General features: G+C 40.6%; 1 protein-coding gene across 1 annotated transcript; it reads left to right on the top strand.

Annotated features, from left to right (window-relative positions):
- Positions 1-950: 950 nt before the first annotated feature.
- On the top strand, positions 951-18,504 carry DLGAP5 (DLG associated protein 5). Its single transcript, XM_033063024.1, has 18 exons — positions 951-1,194; positions 2,395-2,597; positions 4,020-4,124; positions 4,538-4,622; positions 6,246-6,344; positions 7,085-7,155; positions 8,787-9,082; positions 9,431-9,549; positions 9,632-9,749; positions 10,130-10,215; positions 10,749-10,909; positions 11,634-11,726; positions 13,070-13,280; positions 14,250-14,472; positions 14,831-14,888; positions 15,882-16,035; positions 16,383-16,432; positions 17,052-18,504. The coding sequence occupies exons 1-18, from the start codon at positions 954-956 to the stop codon at positions 17,172-17,174; spliced, it is 2,496 nt and encodes an 831-aa protein (XP_032918915.1). The 5' UTR covers positions 951-953; the 3' UTR covers positions 17,175-18,504.
- The last annotated feature ends 347 nt before the right edge of the window (positions 18,505-18,851 follow it).

Here is an 18,851-nt window from a genome sequence, read left to right as displayed (position 1 = left end):
TTGGGTGTTTAGTTTAGCTCTGTCACTCTGCTTGCTGTAGAGCTGTTTCCTGTTAGTGGTGGAAGATGAGATGTGTGAAAGAGGTGGAAAACCCTCGACAATGCAGGTTGCAGTGCATAACAATCTCAGAATGGTTTGGGCTGGAAGGGATCTTAAATCCCATCTCATTCCACCCCCTGCCATGGCAGGGACACTTTCCACTATCCCAGGTTGCTCCAAGCCCCATCCAGCCTGGCTTTGAACATTTCCATGGATCCAGGAGCAGCCACAGCTTCTCTGGGCACCCTGTGCCAAGGCCTCCCCACCCTCACAGAGTAGAATTTCTTCACAGTATTCCATCTAATCCTGCCCTCTGCTTACATCCATTCTCCCTTGTCCTGTCCCTTCATCCCTTGTCCACCTCTCCTGGACCCCCTTTAGGTACAGTTAGCACAGCAAGTGCAAACTGATTGACAATTGGCTTAAGGCTTCCTCAGATTTAAAAAGATGGGAAAAATGCTGCTTGAAATAACCACTATTGTATTGCAGTTGCATCCTGGAAACATCCTGGTTCCAAATACTCTGCTGCATGACAAAATTCCATGCTATCAGGTCTAATCTAAATGGAATGTTGCTTCCAAGTATTGTCCTACAGCCTTGTCATTTACTTGCTCATCTCCTTAATGTGGAAAACAGCTGTGGAGAAAGCAGCCCAGCCAATCCCAGGCATGGGTACAGTTCCCCTCCTAATTCTGTGTCAGATTTGGGGATAACCCAACAGCCACACTGCTCCCTGGAATGAATAAAAATAATGAGAAATTGCTGAAAAAGTCATTGCTGAAATTGTAATTTGAGTTTTCTCTGGTCACATACAGAAATAAAGAATTAAGGGCTTTGCTCATAACATTAACAAAAATGAAAACCAAACCATGACAGTGTTTTTCTAATCACTGTGCTTGTCTAAGGTCATCAGGATGGCTGCTACCTCCCAGTTTGCCAGTCGATACAAGAAGAATTTGAGCACAGAAGCCCTCAGGACCAAGGTTGCCCGCAGGAAATCCATCCTTCAGAAGGAGAACAGGCACAAACTCTTCGAAAAGGGCCGGCAGCTCGGGCTGGCAGATATCAATGTTCAGCTCTCCAAGGAGAGGGAAATTTCTGAGCTCAAGGAAACCAGGGAATTGTGCTCTCAAGAGAACAGCAGTGTGAAACAGAGTAAGTAAAAACTTGCTATAGACTGTTTTTTTTGGATGTTAAAATTTTTAAGTAGGTTTAGTAGCATTGTCACAGAAACCTAATAGCAGTCAACATTTTAATTTGACAAAAAAGTTCAAGGTTTAAAAGCCTATCAGCCTTTCCAAGTGTTAAAATCAAGGCAATAAAACCTTAATACAGCTATACCCTCCTCACTGCCCCAGTGGTATGAATGAAGCTTTGCTCTGATTTGTCTGCAGCAGCTAAAGAAAGAATGCATTTTGCTATTAATATTCAATAAGAAATCCCTTAATGTTTGCTTTGTCCTTTCAAATGTTGAAATCTCCAATCTAAAATACCATCTGATGCCTGTCATGTGCTTAAAGTGTGCTTAGCAATGGGCATTTTTATATATAAAATTATTAATGGGTAAATGCATGGTATGATTTTATTTTGAAATGGCTAGGTTTTGACAGCTTATTTTCCTCTCAGAAAATAGGGCCTGCATATATATGCTGAATTCTGCCCCCTGGCTCTCCTGGATGCTTGTGTTCTAAGAAATTAAGTTAATATTTAAAAATGTTAGCAGGCTTTTTAAGAACTACTTTCACCTTTAGTATTTTGATAGCAGAAGATTATTGGAGGATAGTAATTTTTTTGAAGATTATTGGAGTGCAGTCTGTGTAATAATATCAAATATGAAATGTTATTTTGTCTTGATTACCTTTCTTAAATTTCATCTTTAAGTGGATGTTAACTTTTCATGCAGACATAACTCAAGTTTGGCATCACCTTAAGGTTTTTTTCTTTCATGTAACTTCTGCCTCATTTATTCTCAGCCTGAGTCAGACTTTGGTATCTAAAGCTCAGTTTTCAATGACATTGCAAGTGTTTGAGTAGAGAAACTGGTACAAATAAACAAGTAAGAAGATTAAGTGTTAATTTTCATATCAGCAACCTTTGCAAGCTTGTGAAATGGGAGTGAATTTATAGTAATCCTCAGGTGGATATTTGGAGAAGTCAATTTGTCAGTTTAAATTTGCCACTGAATTCCCTTTTAGTGGGAAGGGTGAAAACAATTTAGAGATTGCAGTCAGTTGTGCTCTTTGACTTACATTCCTCTTCTAGCTTGGGGAAGTTTATTGGAAATTTCTGACTTCTTGTTGGCTCAAAAACACCTTCCTGATTTTCTGACACGTCTGTCTTCCATGTGTGCTGCAGAACAAGCCCCAAATGCAGCCACCAAGAGGATGGAGGAGCGCAGGGAGATGCTGCAGCGCTACAAGGAGGAAAAGGAGCTTCGCAAACTGCAGGAGCAGAGGGAGAAAGCCAAGAAAGGGGTGTTCAAGGTTGGGCTGTACAGACCAGCTGCACCTGGCTTTCTTGCTCTTGCTGCTGAGGAACCAGCAAAGCCAAGAGAGAAGGTAACAAGGGTAACATTTCATATCTAAATTACAGTAATTTCACGATTCTAAGCTGCACCATTTTGACTAAAATTTTGGTCCGAACCGAAAGTGCGGCTTATAATCAGGTGCGGCTTATATATGGACAAAGAACAAAAAGTTGCTGTTTTAGTTTGGAGGACAGGTGTGTGCTGAGAAAGGCAGGAGCTTCTCTTTGAAATGGAGAATGTAAACCCCCTCCCTCTAAATTATTATAATTTTGAAATCAAGGGGCTCTCAGGCAAAGATACGGGAATTAGGAATAACAGTTCTTTACTAGGGAAATTAAAATAGAAATACAGCACTACAAAGAACAAACCCCAAACCCTGACACAGTCAGAGTACAGCCTGACACCCGTCAGGCAGGGTGTTGGCAGCAGTCCCATTCCATGGTGGCTGCATCCTCCTGCAGTGACAGATGTGGCTCAGCTGGAGCAGTGCTCCTGTACAAGGTGCAGTTTCCCTCCGGAGCTCCAGTGGGGATGTGGAGAAATCCAGTTTTCCTCTGGAGTCCAGTGGAGAAAGGGGCTCCCTTAGTGTCCCAAACCCTCTGTTTTTATCTTGGTAAGAAATGTTGGGCTCTTCCCCCTGGCTGGAGCAACTCCCAATGGGATGCAGTAATTTTATCAGTGCCACAGTGGGACTCAATGGCCATGAGCAGAAAATGACTGGCTGGAGGAAGGATGGGTTGTGAAAAGATAAAGAACACTGCCCCAGCTGGTTTATAAACCATGGCCATGAACAGGAGATATCCCATGAGATAAAGAACACTGCCCCAGCTGGTTTATAAACCATGGCCATGAACAGGAGATATCCCATGAGATAAAGAACACTGCCCCAGCTGGTTTCAATGGATGGCCCATTAGCAGAATATCTCCCATGGAGATCAGGATCACTGCCCCACCCTCAACAGATGGTGATGGAACAGATACCTCTGGTCACACTCTGTATTGTAGTGTGCAGCTTATAATCGTGAAATTACTGTAATTGTGTCTGTGTACACCATTTAAACTGCTGTTTGTGTACAACATGGGTGTGTTCTTCCAAATAACTGTTTATTTTGCAAATGCTTTATTAACATTTGTTATGATAAGGGAGTAATTTGGCTAGTTCTCTCTTTTTAAACAAAGCTGGAAATAGTATTGATGATATGTGGATTTTTGCATTTGTGACTATGTTCAGATCAAAAACTGGAATGATTCATCCATTAATGTAAGAGCTGTGTTATTTTAGGACTAGTAACTTGTTCATATTTAGTGAACTCAGCTTTGAAAGCTTTCCACATTGCACACTTGATTCATTTTGCACAGACATGTTTTTCACATTTATGCTTCTTGCTCAGTCTCTTGGTGACAAGGGCAAAAAAGAGTTAACAAATTCTCATTTCCTCGGGGATGTTTCCAGGCAGCTCCTGCTTTCTCTGGAAGGATTACTCGATCAAAAGCCAAGATCCAAGAAGGAAAATCTATGATCCCAACTCTGATACCAAGTGCATCTAAGTCCTCTACGGTTTGTTTTTATATATTTATATATTTATGTATATATATTTAACTTCAGTGAATAAATTTACAGAAAAGGATGCAAATTTAGACTCAGGGTAGTATCTTCACAAATTTGATTAGATCACTACAAGCAGAAAAGAGAACATGTTGTACAGATCTGTTTTTCAAGATACTTAAACTGTTGCTTAAATATTTTTTAAAATTCTTTTTCTGACAATTTATTAACTAGTTGGATAATAACATATCCATAAACCAATCTATTTTATCCTCACTGTCTCTCTACTTTTTAAAGCCCCCTGTGCCAAATTATTTGACTTTTTCCTTTACTATAATCTAGGATAGATAGATGAGGAAAGAAATTGGGCTGCAGAATTTCTGCAAATCTGATATTTCACAAAAATCTGTATTTTTTTCTTGTAGGTCAGTGCCCATGGGCAGAGAGGGTGCTCTACACAGGCAGGATGTAAACAGATGAGTACAGTCAAAGTGGCTGAAAAAGAGAAAGGTATGGAAATACAGCTGAACCTGAGATTTGGGGGTTTTTGGGGGAAAGATTCACAGTAAATTTTTGGGTGTAGATTTTAAGATGGCCACTCCAAGGTCAACAGCTGGCAGATTATCAAGTGTGTGGCTCTAGGGGTCACATGAGCTTGGAATGCAGGATCCTCACAGTCCTGGTTACTGATTATTGCCCCTGGGAGAGGGAAAACAAACAGGTCAGTAACAAAGTGCACAACTGCTCCTGGAGCTGTGCAGAGGTTTGTGTTTGCCTCAAGAGCATCACAGGGTGACTGCTGTTAGAAAGGAGCAAGTGCCTCCTGTGTCTGTCACTTTCTGTGCCACAATTAGAGATATTTCTTAAGAAAACAGAAATTAAATAAAGAGCAACCTGTTCCACCTTTAAGGGATTAGAATACCTTGAATCAGAAACTTCCTCATAGCTCAGTGATGTTAAGTAGATACAACAAGGTCATGTGGAATGTTGATGTTAATGCAAGATATTCAGTAATTCTGAGTGAAATGACTTTCACATCATTAATCAAATCAGCAAGCAGCAGACATTTATTTAAATATATTTTAGAAGTGCCTTTGGTGAATACTGAAAAGATGTATTATTAGTGTTTGATGTAACAATTAGAATGTTTAGTTTTTGCAAAGTGGTCATCCATTGATTATTTCTTTTTCTAAATCCCTTGATTATTTCTTTCTAAAATTGATTATTTCTTTTGTACTGAATCAAGGATATGCATTATAACTACTTGAACTTCCCTGCCCATGGCAGGGAGGTTGAAATGAGGTGATCCTTAAGATCCCTTCCAACCCAAACCATTCTGTGATTCTGTGAAACACCAATATAAGAATGTTTGGGATGTGAATGTTTGATAAATCTAATCTTGTAGTTATTTATCCAGTAATTTTCCCCCAACTTTTCATTCTAGCTTCTACAGAATCACAGCTTGACATTAAAGACAGGAGTAGCATTAACAGTAACCAAGTGGGGATTTCAGACAGGCAGGGAATGGAATAAAGAGCTCCCATGAAATTTGTCTCTGCAGGAAAATGCTGTCATTTTAAAACCTATTAGAAACAGTGCTAAAATACAGAGATGAAAATGATTAAGATGTGTTAATACAGTGCATGAACTTGTCATATTTTATAAAATATTTCAGACCCAATTAGTCTTAAGAGTACTTTGTTAGATTGCATTGAATTCTGACATTGGAAATCTTTCGTATAATGGCCAGGGCATCACTTTGTTACACCAATGGTTTACTTAAGCTTCCAACTGTGCAAATAACCATGGCAAAGATACTGCTCTAAAAAACTTCATCTGTATAACAGGGAGTGCCTTGACTCTGGGAAGCATTCCCTAAGCTTTGTGCATGGCATCAAACACACTGGGACCTTGATGGACCTGGACAGTAAAACCAGCTCAGTCAGGATCCCTGAGTGCATTGCCTGTGCCCTGAACTGACCAGAACACCCAACCCTGTTCATTCTGGCAAACTCATGCAACTGATAATTGCTGGTGCATTTTGCTGGTTTGTACAAAATGTAAACTTTCAGTTATTACTTGAGTGCAACTCCTTATTAAACTTGGAATCTCTGGGATTAATGTGTTTTGCAGTGTTGCAGACTGCAGCCCAACCAGCCCCAAGTGTGAGAGTCACCAGAGCAGCTGCCTCTGCAGCCAGGCAGGTGCTGAAACCAACTGCTGCTACTGCTGGTAAGTGAGGCAGACTTGTGTAGCTCAGCTGTACCTCAGACTCATTTAAGTAATGCTAAATTATCATCTAAGAAAAGAACTAACTGCTGGATCACTCAGACTTGTCTGGAACTCTGGTGCAATATCTACATCAGCATGTTGAAACCAACACTGGACAGTTTCCCACAAAACCCATCAATGTGGAACATCCATGTCCACATGGTAATTGCAAACTCAGAACAAAACCACAACTGGTAAAGGTTGGCACTTCAAAGTGTTGCTGTTTATGGTCATGTAATTATTAAATGTGTGAGCAGGAACACATCTGGGAGAGATGAGAGCCTTTGTTCTTCAGGTTAGGAATTTCTCTGTGTTTGCCTGTTTACCAGAATTCAATGCACCAACAGAATTCCTGTATCATATAGAAATTAAAAACCTAAACTCAAATTGGCTTGAAACTCTTCAACCTTTTAGGAAATAAGGTGACTTTTTTTTTTTTTTAAACTATATGACAACATCTAAAGATTGATGATTTAATGAATCTTTTCTTGATGATACATCTATTACTAGGCTGTTAAATCCTAGGCCAGATTTTCTTTTGAATGAACTTTTGTAATGCTATTTCTTCTCTGTAACCACCTCCCACCCAAGAAAAACAGTCTCTCCCTGTCTTTAGCAACTGGATTTTTATGGCAGTGTTTTGGTGAAAGATTACATTAATCAGATGCCTTTTTGACCTCTGGGAGTGTCTCTTTTTGTAGGTAACCAGTCACAGAGAAAGACAGCAAACGTAGGAAAGCAGAAGAAAGCTGTCAAACCTGATCCCATAAAGGTAGGTCATGTAATTGTTAAAATGGAAAAGCAGTAAAACTGATTTAAGAGCCAATAACTGTGTCATTGTAGCTGAAGTGCTTAAGCATTACAGTAGTAATTTCACTAATAAACTAGAATTTGGGAAGGAGTTGTATGTATTTATACTGCCATATTTTAAAAATTCAGATTAAATTTAGTGCTCACGTAGAATCACTAAATATTGTGACTTGGAAGAGACCCACAAGGGTCATCCCAGTCCAACTCCTGGCCCTTCACAGGACAAGCCCAAGAATGCCACCATGGATGTGGATGTGACTGATGAATGATGTGATTACTAATCAACATCTGGACAATGATTTAAAATAGACAAGAAGTTATGCATGACTTATCTGATGTTTTAACTAGTCAAGAAAAAAAAAAAAAAGGCTGCTTTGCTGGTTTAATCAAGCAGCTGTAGATTTTGTGCAGTTCATTCGTTTTTGAGATGTATTCTGAATGAATCCTTTTCCTGCTCAGGTAACAATATGAGACTCTAGAAGCTAAGAAATAAACACATTGTCAGGTTTTGAACCACCAAAAATTAAAGCTGAAAATGCTGTTCTCTGCAAGATAGAACACTATTCTCTGCATGATTTACAGCTGAAAGCAGTCATTGTGGTTCTTGATGGCATCTCTTCCAGAATTTTTTATATATTCATGTGCAGACAGTTCTGTGCAAGAGCTATCCATGATTTTTTCCTTCTTTTACTCCACTCTTCCCTGTCACACCTCCCATCTCCACCTTGTTCTTGTAACTGCAGCTGTGCTTTGGTGTGTTTGAGATTGTGCAATCACACCTAAACAAGAGGTGAGAGCACTTGTATCTTCCTTGGACAAGCACCTCTTCACAGTTCCTGCCAGTTGGCAAACTCTTGCTGTAACCACAGGCAGCTCATTTGAAAAGGTTGGTTAAAAGCAAAATTCAAGGTTTACATTCCTAGCAGAGGTGACTGGAGTACAATAAGACTTTCAGTGAACTGAAGATGCATATTTTCTTGAAAAAATCAGTTTTTCTGTTGAGCTAACAATCTCATTCAGGTATCTCAGAAATGTGTTTTGTGTGACTATATGGTCACTCATCAGAATGTGAATTATTGTATAATTTTTTCTCCTCTTCTGATGACATTCTGTGGTGCTAACTGCACTTGCATTCCTCACTTATCAGTTTATTCCAGCTTGTTTTTCAGTCTTTGGATTGGAGTATGTGCATAAACCATCATTGTTCAACAGGCCTAGTTGGATTTGGAGCCAGGACTTCTGCTCTTGAGGATTTTATCACCTTGAAGCCTTTTATCCCAGCAATGGGAGCAATCATTTGCAAATTTTAGTTATTGTTTTGGTAGGTGAGGTGTTCTGCTTTAGCCCCTGGAGTGGATTGTTGTATTCTTGGTAGTGAGGTGTTACTTCTGTCTCTAGAATGATTTGCAGGTGTCAAAAATGGTTGGATTTGTTTGTAACTCATGACTTCTGTCCAGGTGTGTTGTTTTAGGAGCTGATTTACCTCAAGATGTTCCCTTCCTGGTGGCTTTCAGACACTCAAAATTCAGCACCTGTCTATTGCAAACACATGATTGATTTGATGATTTGATTTGTCTCTCTATGCTGTTACAGGTTACTTCTTCTAAGCATGAAGTGGAGACAAATCCTGGAGTGGATCCAGGGGTGAAAAGTTCTGAAGTCACTGATTCCAAACACTCAGTGCCAGTAGAACTTCAGCCAGAACAAACCTCAGTGGAAAAAAACAACTTTTCTCCAAGAAGACCCAGAACACGCTCCTTTGCACCTCAAAACTTTGTGTTTCAGCCTCTGAGTGGATTGGCAACCTACATTGCAACACCCATGTCTCCTTCAAGGGCAAATGCTTTTCTGACACCCAGTGCTGTCTGGAATTTTTCAAAATCTCCAGTGTAAGATTCTTCCTTCTAATAGGGCCTGATATGCAAGTGAACCTCTCTGGGGGGGGTACAAAAAAACATTTTTCTATAGAAAGATTCACTTTGTAACAAAGAGTTGTAACACCTGATCCTCATGATTTCTGTCATTGCTTAGATGTGGACTTAACACAAGAGCAGAATCCATAATTCTGTCCATGCTTGAGTAGCAGCTGTCAAGGACTCTGCCCTGGATCTGTCTGCACAGATTTATTTGAGTTCTCTAGTGTGGAGTGGAGATTTGCCTTCTAAACTGTGCATTTCTTTGAAATCGACCATATTTGATGTCACTTCTTAACTAAATGTACTTTGGTCTGTTTCCAGCAAAATATTTGAGAAATCCACTGAAGCTAAAGCACAAAAACCTAATTTAGAAAGTCAGACTTCACCTTCTGTTGAAGGCACTCAGGAACAGCAAATGACCACAAGCTTGAAAGGAGGAGGTAGGAACTTCAATTTCATTTATTCTAATGCTTTTAATTAATTCTCACCAGATTCTGAACAGATTCCTTTCATGTTTTGCAGCAGGTGAATCAGGTGAGAGAACTTCCACTCAGAGATCAAACGAAACTCCTGTCTCAACAGCACTTGCAGTGAAGTCAGATGATACAAGAGAGCAAGAGCATGATGTGCCCTATTTCAGGTTTGGATTCATTTCCCTGATGTCCATTTGAGGGTTCTTAATATAAATAATGAGATTTCTTCTAAAGACCAGCCTAATTTATTGGTGATTGGTGTTTGCCAGCTGTGACCTGAGCAGGCAGACATTCCTCTCTTCCTTTTTGTACCTTTAGTGCAAGGAAAGAATGTGTAAAATTCCAGAGACTAAGACCTTGTCCTAAGGATCACAAGCTTGAAAGCTGTAGAAAAGAAATTGCACCTCAGCCACTCAGCAAAATAAAACAATCTAACCTTCAGCTCAAAGACTGTGGCTTCTCTGAGAGCAAAAGGATAGTAACCATTAACAGCCACAAGTCAGGAAATTCTCCAAATCCTCTTTTTTCTCTCTCCCTGTATTTTCAGAAATGTTCTTCGGACAGAGACAGAAAGGCTGCTGTCCCAGTGCCTGCAGTGGGAAGGAAAACTTGAGCTGGACATTCCAGAGGATGGTAAGAATGAGCTGCAATAGGCACTAGAAGGGGGGTTATAGGAACTGAATGGGACAGAGAGAAGGACATGGTTTGCTAAATAGCAAAAATAAATAAATCTGCAGAGCTGTTCTAGAGAAAGTTTAGAGGTGTATCTGCACCAAGATACAAAAAGTCTTCTATTCCTAAAATTTGTGTAGCACTTGCAGTGATGGTGATTGATAAAGTGAATGAAGTGCACATCAAAAAGCTGTTCGATGTCAGTCTGAAGAGTGTTTAAATGTGTGAGCTTTAACCAAGCTGATTTTTTAGAATTAGTTTTTAATGTGGAGTAAGTTTCCTTATCTAGGAAAATATAGATGACTCCAGCAATGCTTATCTTTAAGACTTGAGAAATTTTTTTTTGAAAGAAGCAACTTCAGAGCATTTCAATGGACAGGAAAGCTCCATCTGGGTTGGATTGCAGATTTGCAATAGATGGGACAACAAATTCCAGGCTCCTCAAACATTCATTTATCCAAGATGTCCTGGTTTTCTTTTCTTGTTGCTGCCAGCTAAAGACCAGATTCGTACCACAGTGGGGCAGACAAGGCTGCTCATAGGAGAAAGGTTCAAACAGTTTGAAGGACTGGTTGATAATTGTGAATTTAAACGAGGTGAAAAAGAAACAACATGTACAGACCTGGATGGATTTTGGGATATGGTTAATTTTCAGGTATGTACTTGCATGTTAACTTAGTAGGACAAAACTGATGGAGTTATTTATGAACCAAATATTGAAACTTTTTTTTTAATATTCAGGTTGTATTTTTTTATCTTTAATGTAAAAAATGCAGGTCCTTGTTTTAACACTTTGTGACAGTGAATGGTTGTAAGTCATGTTATCCCAACTGCAATTCATGGACCAGTTCTTCTGTTGTGTCTTCTTGTGGCCTGTGTATTTTGTCTGTCTCTGGAATTAATATGTTTGGCCTAATCTTACTCTGTTTTGGAGTGAGGATATAGTCACAATGTCTACCTCCCAGATTTTGGAAAATTCCAGAAGCTGAGAAGTTAGGGGCTCCATGCTTCAGTATGAGAATAATGCAGAAACTACAATAACTCTGTTTAGGGCTGAGCTTAGGTGGTAGAAAACATTCATCTCCTTTGATGCTTTCTTCAGTTTCAGAATGAAATATAATCTGAATTATTAAAAGGGCTCTCAACAGCATTTGTAAATCAGCACTCAACAAAGGAGTTTGTAAGTAGTTAAATGAAATGCAAAGATGGATTTATGGTCCTAGTCATAGGGTTTGACTTCTCTGCAGAAAGCATGAGAGTTTGAGCTGCTTCTTCAGAGGTATTTGAAAGATGTTTCCTGCAGGGTGGAAGACTCTGCTTGTTTAGATAATGGTTATTTTACCATGTGTTCTTTTGCTTTCCTTAAATGTGACCAACAGATTGAAGATGTGAGTAAAAAATTTGATGATCTGAAGAAGCTTCAAGACAATGAGTGGCAACCTCTTGATGTCCCAAGCAAAGCAGTTGTCAAGGTATGAAAAGCACATCTTGGATGGCTTCTTTACATATATTGAATGTTAAGTTAAATTCCCCTCAAGGTGCATCTTTCTCCCTCACCTCTCCCATTATTATTTGGTGGGTTTAGTCCTCATTGCCTCTTTTGGATGGTAAGATTAGAGCTAAGAATTAACAGTGACTTTTTTGGAGTCACTGGATTCTATGCTAGTAAGACAAATCTCTTCAATTTAGGATATAAACTTACCCTTACAATTTATCTGGGCCACTGACTTAACTGGAAAGTGAACCACACAGGAATTTGGGAATCACTGCCAATTTTGAGCAGGGAGTGCTCAATTATAATGGTCTCATATGAAGTCAACACTATGGGTGGCTTTAAACTGCTGCTTCTCTAAGCACAAATGGATCTGATACTCTCCAAAATAAGTTAGTGCTTATTGCAAAATAAGCTGTAATATGAGTTGGTTTATCTCTCTTTGATTTGAAATATAGAATTGCTTCTGAGTGTCAAGTTGTATTTGCATTACCTGAACTCTGTGCAGTGCCTTGAGACTGCTTAACTAATCATAACATTGAGATGAAGGTGGATAAGAAACTCCAGGCATGGGAAAACAGGGAATGTGGTCTGTGGGAGCTGCCCATAAATACCAGAACCCTACAGGTGGTACAAAACAAAACTCCCCTTGGAAAACTGAATGCCACTGGCTGCCAGGAGTCTGTCCTGTGGTTACACTATGTCCCTGCCACTAGGAGTCCCTGCATCCCAGTGCTTCCAAAATCTTACTGAATTTATTAGGAGAAAAAAAAAGTTGTATTGAGGATTTTTGAACTACAGATTCACTTGAAAAAAATTATTAATGCTGTCATCACAGACTTACCTTACCAGCTGGATGGCAGCCCCAGAGATGGTGGGGATGAGCAGAGGCCTTGATGCAGAAAATTGTAGAATTGCTGAGGTTGGAAAAGTCATGAAGTCCAACTCCTCCAGCACTGGCAATGCCACTGCTGCTCCCAAATCCCAAATCCACAGAGCTTTTAAATCCTTCCAGTGATGGGGGCAGCTGTGCCAGGGCTGGACAGCTCTTTCAGTGAAGATATTCTTGCTGATATCCAATCCAAACCTCTGGTACAAATTAAATCCAGTCCTTCTCATCCTGTGTCTTGTTCCCTGGGAGCAGAGCTTGAATCCCACCTGGCTGCACCTTCCTGCCAGGGAGTTGTGCAGAGCCACAAGATCCCCCCTGAGGCTCCTTTGGCTCCTTGCTGTGTCTGTGGCAGCAGCACCTGTGCAGAGGTTTGTGTGTAATTGCTCCTATCCAGAATTTCCAGGTGTGACCCAGCTTTCTTACCATTCCAGAAAAAGGCAGTTCCAAGTGGAGTGGCCAAACCCAAGCTGGAAGCAGCTGCCAGAACTGCTGCCCAGAACCGCCTGGCTTCTGTGAAAGCAGCCATGAGGCACAAAATGAAACAGGGGGAAAGTGCACATCAGGACAGGCTGCCAGAGCCTGAGAAAGTGGTTTTTGAAGCAGGATTTTTCAGGATTGAAAGCCCTGTGAAAAACTTTTCAGGTAGGTGAAGCTTAATCATGATTCTGTGACCTGAGAGTACTGAAGACAGTTGGATCCATTTCAGTTGTGCTGTTTATACTGGCTACAACCCCAGCACTGGACACACTTTCAACCAGTGACTGATTACATCATGGCTCCAGAGTAAACTGGTGCACATGAATGTGCTGATTTGAGTGGCTGTGGCAGCATGAAATCCCTGCTTAGAGGTGAAAGAGCTGCTTCATGTTTTTCCAGCATAAATTTAATAATGAAATTCTAATCCGAGCGTTCCCAGATTCAGCTGATGAGTCTCTTCATCAAAGTCAATCCAGCTCACATCCTCTAATTGTAGGACAGGAACTGGAATTTTTTTTTTCTTTACTAAACCTCTTGCAGTGCTGTCTTCAAAGCTGCAAATAAAGTCCACCTATAATCTGTGTTCATGGTTAACAAGATTGTAACATAATCTAGTTTGCTATAAAAGCTGTTTAATAGTTCAGGTTTTTTAACAAGTGCTCAAAATGTAACCTCATTTATCTTACTGACATCTATGTGCAGTCAATATTTCTAGTACTTCTGTTTCTCTCACATCTCTAGTTCATAATTTGATTTTTTAAATTCCCTTTTATGGGCCCAGATCTGTCTTATCACAAAACTAACAATTTTTTTTTCATGTGCCTCTTGTTAGTAGGGGGAACTCCTGAACAGCTTTGAGCAACACTGGGTTTGAGCCAACTCCAGTAGACAATCTGTTATAAGTATCAGTTCTGAATCTGTGCCTTTTAAACTCTTAAAACTGCCTCATTTGAAAGATGGAAGTTAATAATTTCAATTTCTCTTTGCAAGTGTATATAAGATTTCCATCTAATATTTGTACAAGACGATTCAGCAAGCAGAAAACAATTGTGTCCTTGGTTAGAGTCATAATGATCACTTCATTTTGGCTTCTGGAAACTGCTGTAGGAATGAAACATTAAACACATTTTCCAGGTTTTCTTCCAAGGACCCCTGCAAAACTGGCAAATCCCAGATCATCTGTTAGAGCTTTGCCCTTGAATGTTCCTTCTCCTCTCTGTGACCCTGAGGAGGCACCTGCAAAACAAACCCCATCAGGCCTCAAAGGCTCCCACCCAGCACAAAGTTTGAAAATGGACCAACTTCCCACTGAAACAGCTCCCCCACTGGATAAACTCCCTGATGGTCTTGAACAAAGGTAAGTGTGTTAAAGCAGCTTTTAATTAACCTTGCACAAATCATTTTAGAGTTGGAACTGAAAGACATGATGTTAACACCCATTAAATGTTGCCTTTCAAATTGGCAGTGGCAAAGTTTGCAAAGTACTTGTGACTTTTTCTTCCCTTGAGCAAATATTAAGAGCTTTGCTCAAATGTAATTTTGCTGCTGGGGTAGAAGTTTGTTTGCCCAGGAAGTTTGATGTAGCTCACCAGTGCCAACCAAGGCAGCAAAACTGCAGAACAAATTGTAAGATTAGTTGCACAAGTCAGAAGATGATTGAAGGTGATTGATGAAGATGATTGAGAAGAATGAAAATGTTTTGTGTTCTCTTCCAGCACTTCTGTGGTTGCAGAAGAAATGTGTCTGGCTGCTGGCACAGCAGAGGAAAATAAGGTAAGTCATGGTTTTGGATGTGCTTTAAATACTCTTGTTATTACTAGCGAAGGAAAAATTCTTTCTTGAATTTTTTTTTGACACTTGGACTTGTGATAAATCCTCACTTAGAAATCCTGTGCATTGCTCAGGGCAGTGCTGTTCACCTCTGGGTGAGCAAAGGTAGGGAATGCTGCAATCTGGGCACCTTGTCTTGCTCTTTAGAGCTGTGTTTGGAGGTCCTGGCTGCTCCAGGAGAACATTTGTCACTTGGAGAAGCAATGTTCCTAGAAGTCCACCAAATCCTGTTTTCTGGGATGGATTTTTTAAAATGCCTGTGCATTTATGGACCCTGACTAAAAACTGCATTCAGTCCTCAGAGCATCCTCCACAGCAGAGCATTGGGTCCTTAATCTCCTTAAAGGTATAGCAAGAGCTAATCCAAGTGTCAGAAATCCTGTCCTGAAATGTCTGAAGACTTGGTGACATTGCCAGTGTTTGAGTAGCCTTGAAAAAGCAGCAATGTGGCCTTTAATTTAGATGATACTGTGCTACCAGTGCAAGTCTGTGCCCTTGAGCCAAACTTACTTCAGTAATTTTAATTGGAAATTGAGTCTTTAAATTTTGTTACTGCTTGGATCTGTGCATGGCAGCAGTGTCATTTTGCCTCCCAACCCCCTACATATATATTCAAAAAATCTTGGTTGCTAATTTTTTCTTATGCCTTTTACTTCATCCTTTCTCTAGAAAAAATTGGTGATTTCACTCTCTGGGGAAACCTTTCAGTGTTGCTGATAACACTTGAAGTTCAAAACCTTCTTTCCTGTGGAAGAACTTCCTTTATAGTGTCAGAGGGATTTCCAGGCTGTAAAGGGTGTTTGGGACATGAGTCACAGCCTTAAACCTTAAACCCTGAGCCTTGGAATTAAAACCCCATCTCTCCTCAACTGTCCATAAAAGCTGTAGGTTACATGTGAGGACTTGGTCTGGCAACAGAAAATCCCTGTTTTTCAGGTTCTGGAAAATTCTAGCAGTGAATCAAAAGCAATGGATGGCATGGAAGAGATGGAACTGTCTGCTGCAGAACAAGAGCAGGACATTGTCATGTGCAGCCCAGAGAAGGAGACAAACTTTGCCCAGTCTGGAGAGCCACAAATGCATCAGACAGGTGCTCATCTCAGAGCTGCATGGTGCAGTTTGGGTGGCATTGCTGGGGCTTTCTGGTTCTTCTAAGGATTGATGAAAATCTGAGTATTTCTATTTGAAATCAGTGATTTGTGTGTGCTGTCAGAAAAGCCTCCCATAGCTGCTGTGACTGAAACACGTGTTGCACATGAGCAAACAGTGCCCCTGGATTTCTCTGAGGTTTCTGAGTGATATGTGAAGGAGAAAGCTGATATAAAGAAATAAATACAGTTTAGAGTTTGGATTTCTCCTTTTAATAAATATAACAATATTGTTCTTTCACCTTTGGCAGCATCAGACTAACTTTTTTTTTTTAATCTTATTTTTCAGATGTTTCATGCAGTGATTTGACACTCATTGACAGAAATCCTTTTGATATGGTAAGTTGACCTTCAAGTTTATTTGACCAAGACAAGCTGCATGTTGCAGGACTGTTCACCTTTGCTGCAGACTCAGTTACTGCACAAAGAAAATTAAACTCTTGAAGATGTTATCAAGCCAATTGACATAACTTTAACTACAAACCACATTCCAGCTGTCTCCTTGCTTGGGCTCACACTGGTATTCCTTATTGGTGGGTGTAGGATGAACCAAGACATTTGTAGCAGGACAAAGTCTGATTCTTATCAGATTGAGCCTTTAAATTATGTTTCTTACAAATTTCCTTGTAGATATTCACTAACAGCCTTCTTTTTTCTTCCTGAAAATTTTTAACTCTACCCCAGCTCTTTTTTAATCACCTTAGCATTTAGGGCTGGAAGTAACATTCAGCAGGGAAAAAAGCAGGTGTGCAAAAGCTTTCACACTTAATATATTAATAGAATTTAGGTGTAGGAGTTCTTGTGAAAAATCCTCTTTAAATTATGGATTACTGACTTGAGTAAGGAATGTCTGTCTTCAACACAGACCATGTGTAATCACTTTTTATTTTATGCCTGGGAAATAAGCTTGCAAAATTACTCTTCAAACTCTGACTGCACACTCTGTCTCCTCCCACAGCCAATGCTGAATGCTGAGCTTCCCTTCACTCCTGTCAAGACCAAAGCCCAGAAGTTTGCAGCAGCTGAAGTGTTCAGTGACCTCATTGTGTTTTCTCCTGTTGGCCCCTCTGGGGATCAATGAAAAGTGACTTTAAATGCAAAATATGTAAATTCTGTGAACAGGGAGCCCACAGAGGGTATCGGAACACAGTCTGCTACCCTGGAACTGGTAATGGATCTGCTAATGGGGTTTGGATCATTTTATGGTGCAGTTGTGATGCACCAAGCTCTGCTGTACAGCAGTAGTGGGCTGTGTTTTGCTGTATCCTCTGGCTGTAAATTCTGACTGCACCCTGAAGCATTTTTATGGTATCATTTCATGCATTTCCTGTCTCCTCCAGGTTGTAAAGCTGTTGACCTTTAAACTTTTCTACCCTAACTAATGACTTATTGTTGTTACAAGGTGCCCACCCCACCAGCTGTGCCTGTACCCTGTTTTTGCAGGGAGGGGACTCTGTGGGGTGAGAGCCAGCCTGTTCCCTCCCCAGAGCACTCTGCCATGCTCTGGGACACCTCTGCACCCTCAGTGTCTGGTGTATTAACAGTGTTGGATGCATGCAATTCTTTCCTGGGAAAGTTTTCCTGGTATTTAACAATACCAGAAACTAACTCAGAACAAGGATTTCTGAGTCAGATAATACCTTTTCTTCATGATATACTGAAATATTATTTCCTTTAAGGATATTGATATTATTTCCTTTAAGGATGCAGTTTTCTGTTGAGTATCTTAAGGATCCATGTTTTCTACTTGTTTTTGATATGTTTATGCTCAGTCTCTTCTCTCATCTCATTCCTTGTGCATTCCCCACCCAGGCTGTAACATATTTGTGCATAAGGAACATGCCAGTTCTATAGACTCTGGATTTGAGGAGCAGCATTACAGTACCACCAGTTATTACATTTTTAACAAATACTTTACTTAGGCTTCTTCTTGTACTGGTGACCTGAGTGTAACACACACATCCTTCCACCAGCCTTGATCCCAACCCAAGCAAAGATTTCAGTCCCTCAGCAGAAAGTGTTGCTGCCACTACCAGGGGAGCTTGTCTGGCTTAAGTTTTAACCTGGAAGCTGTGTACTGATTACACTGATTAAAGAGAGGAAGCTGAGTGTGCTGGAATCCATTTTCTTCATTACTAACTCCAGGTATCTTTTAGTGACTTTCCTGCTGAGGAATGGTTGGGGTTGGGAGGGAGCTCAAAGCCCATCCAGTTCCAGCCTCTGCCATGGGCAGGGACACCTTCCAGAGGCCAGGTTGCTCCCAAGCCCCATTCAACCTGGTCTGGAACACTTCCAGGGATGGGGCAGCTTTTCCATGCTGGTGGTTGCAGTGTGCTGCTCTAGATTGCTGCATCTGCTGGAAATTTTAAGGACTCTGCTTGTAACTTGGCACTGAAAGTATAAAGGAGTCACTGTTATAAAACAGCATGAGCCACGTCAGAGAAAGCTTTGGAAACTTCAGTGGTGGCTGTTGCACTGTTCTTGTTTTCCAGACAAGACTGCAGTGACTCACAGCAAAGGGAACATACTTCTGTTTTCTTTTTTTACCAGCCTGACTCACGGAGTGAACCTGCCAATAAACTTCCCCACCCTTGAAACCAGTCCTGACTCACATGGGGTGATGAGTGGGGAGCAGCACAAGGCTCCTGATCCATTCTGTGGAGTAGGGATGGGATCTCCCTGGGGTGGGAAATGTCCCTGGGACACACTGGGCAGAAAGGAAGGACAGGGATGGCTCCTCCAGCCACAGTCTGAACCC

The sequence above is a fragment of the Catharus ustulatus genome, chromosome 6 (assembly GCF_009819885.2).
Source record: "Catharus ustulatus isolate bCatUst1 chromosome 6, bCatUst1.pri.v2, whole genome shotgun sequence".
NCBI lineage: Eukaryota > Metazoa > Chordata > Aves > Passeriformes > Turdidae > Catharus > Catharus ustulatus.
The sequence above is the reverse complement of the archived record's forward strand: the minus strand, read 5'-3'. Positions and strand labels throughout refer to the sequence as shown.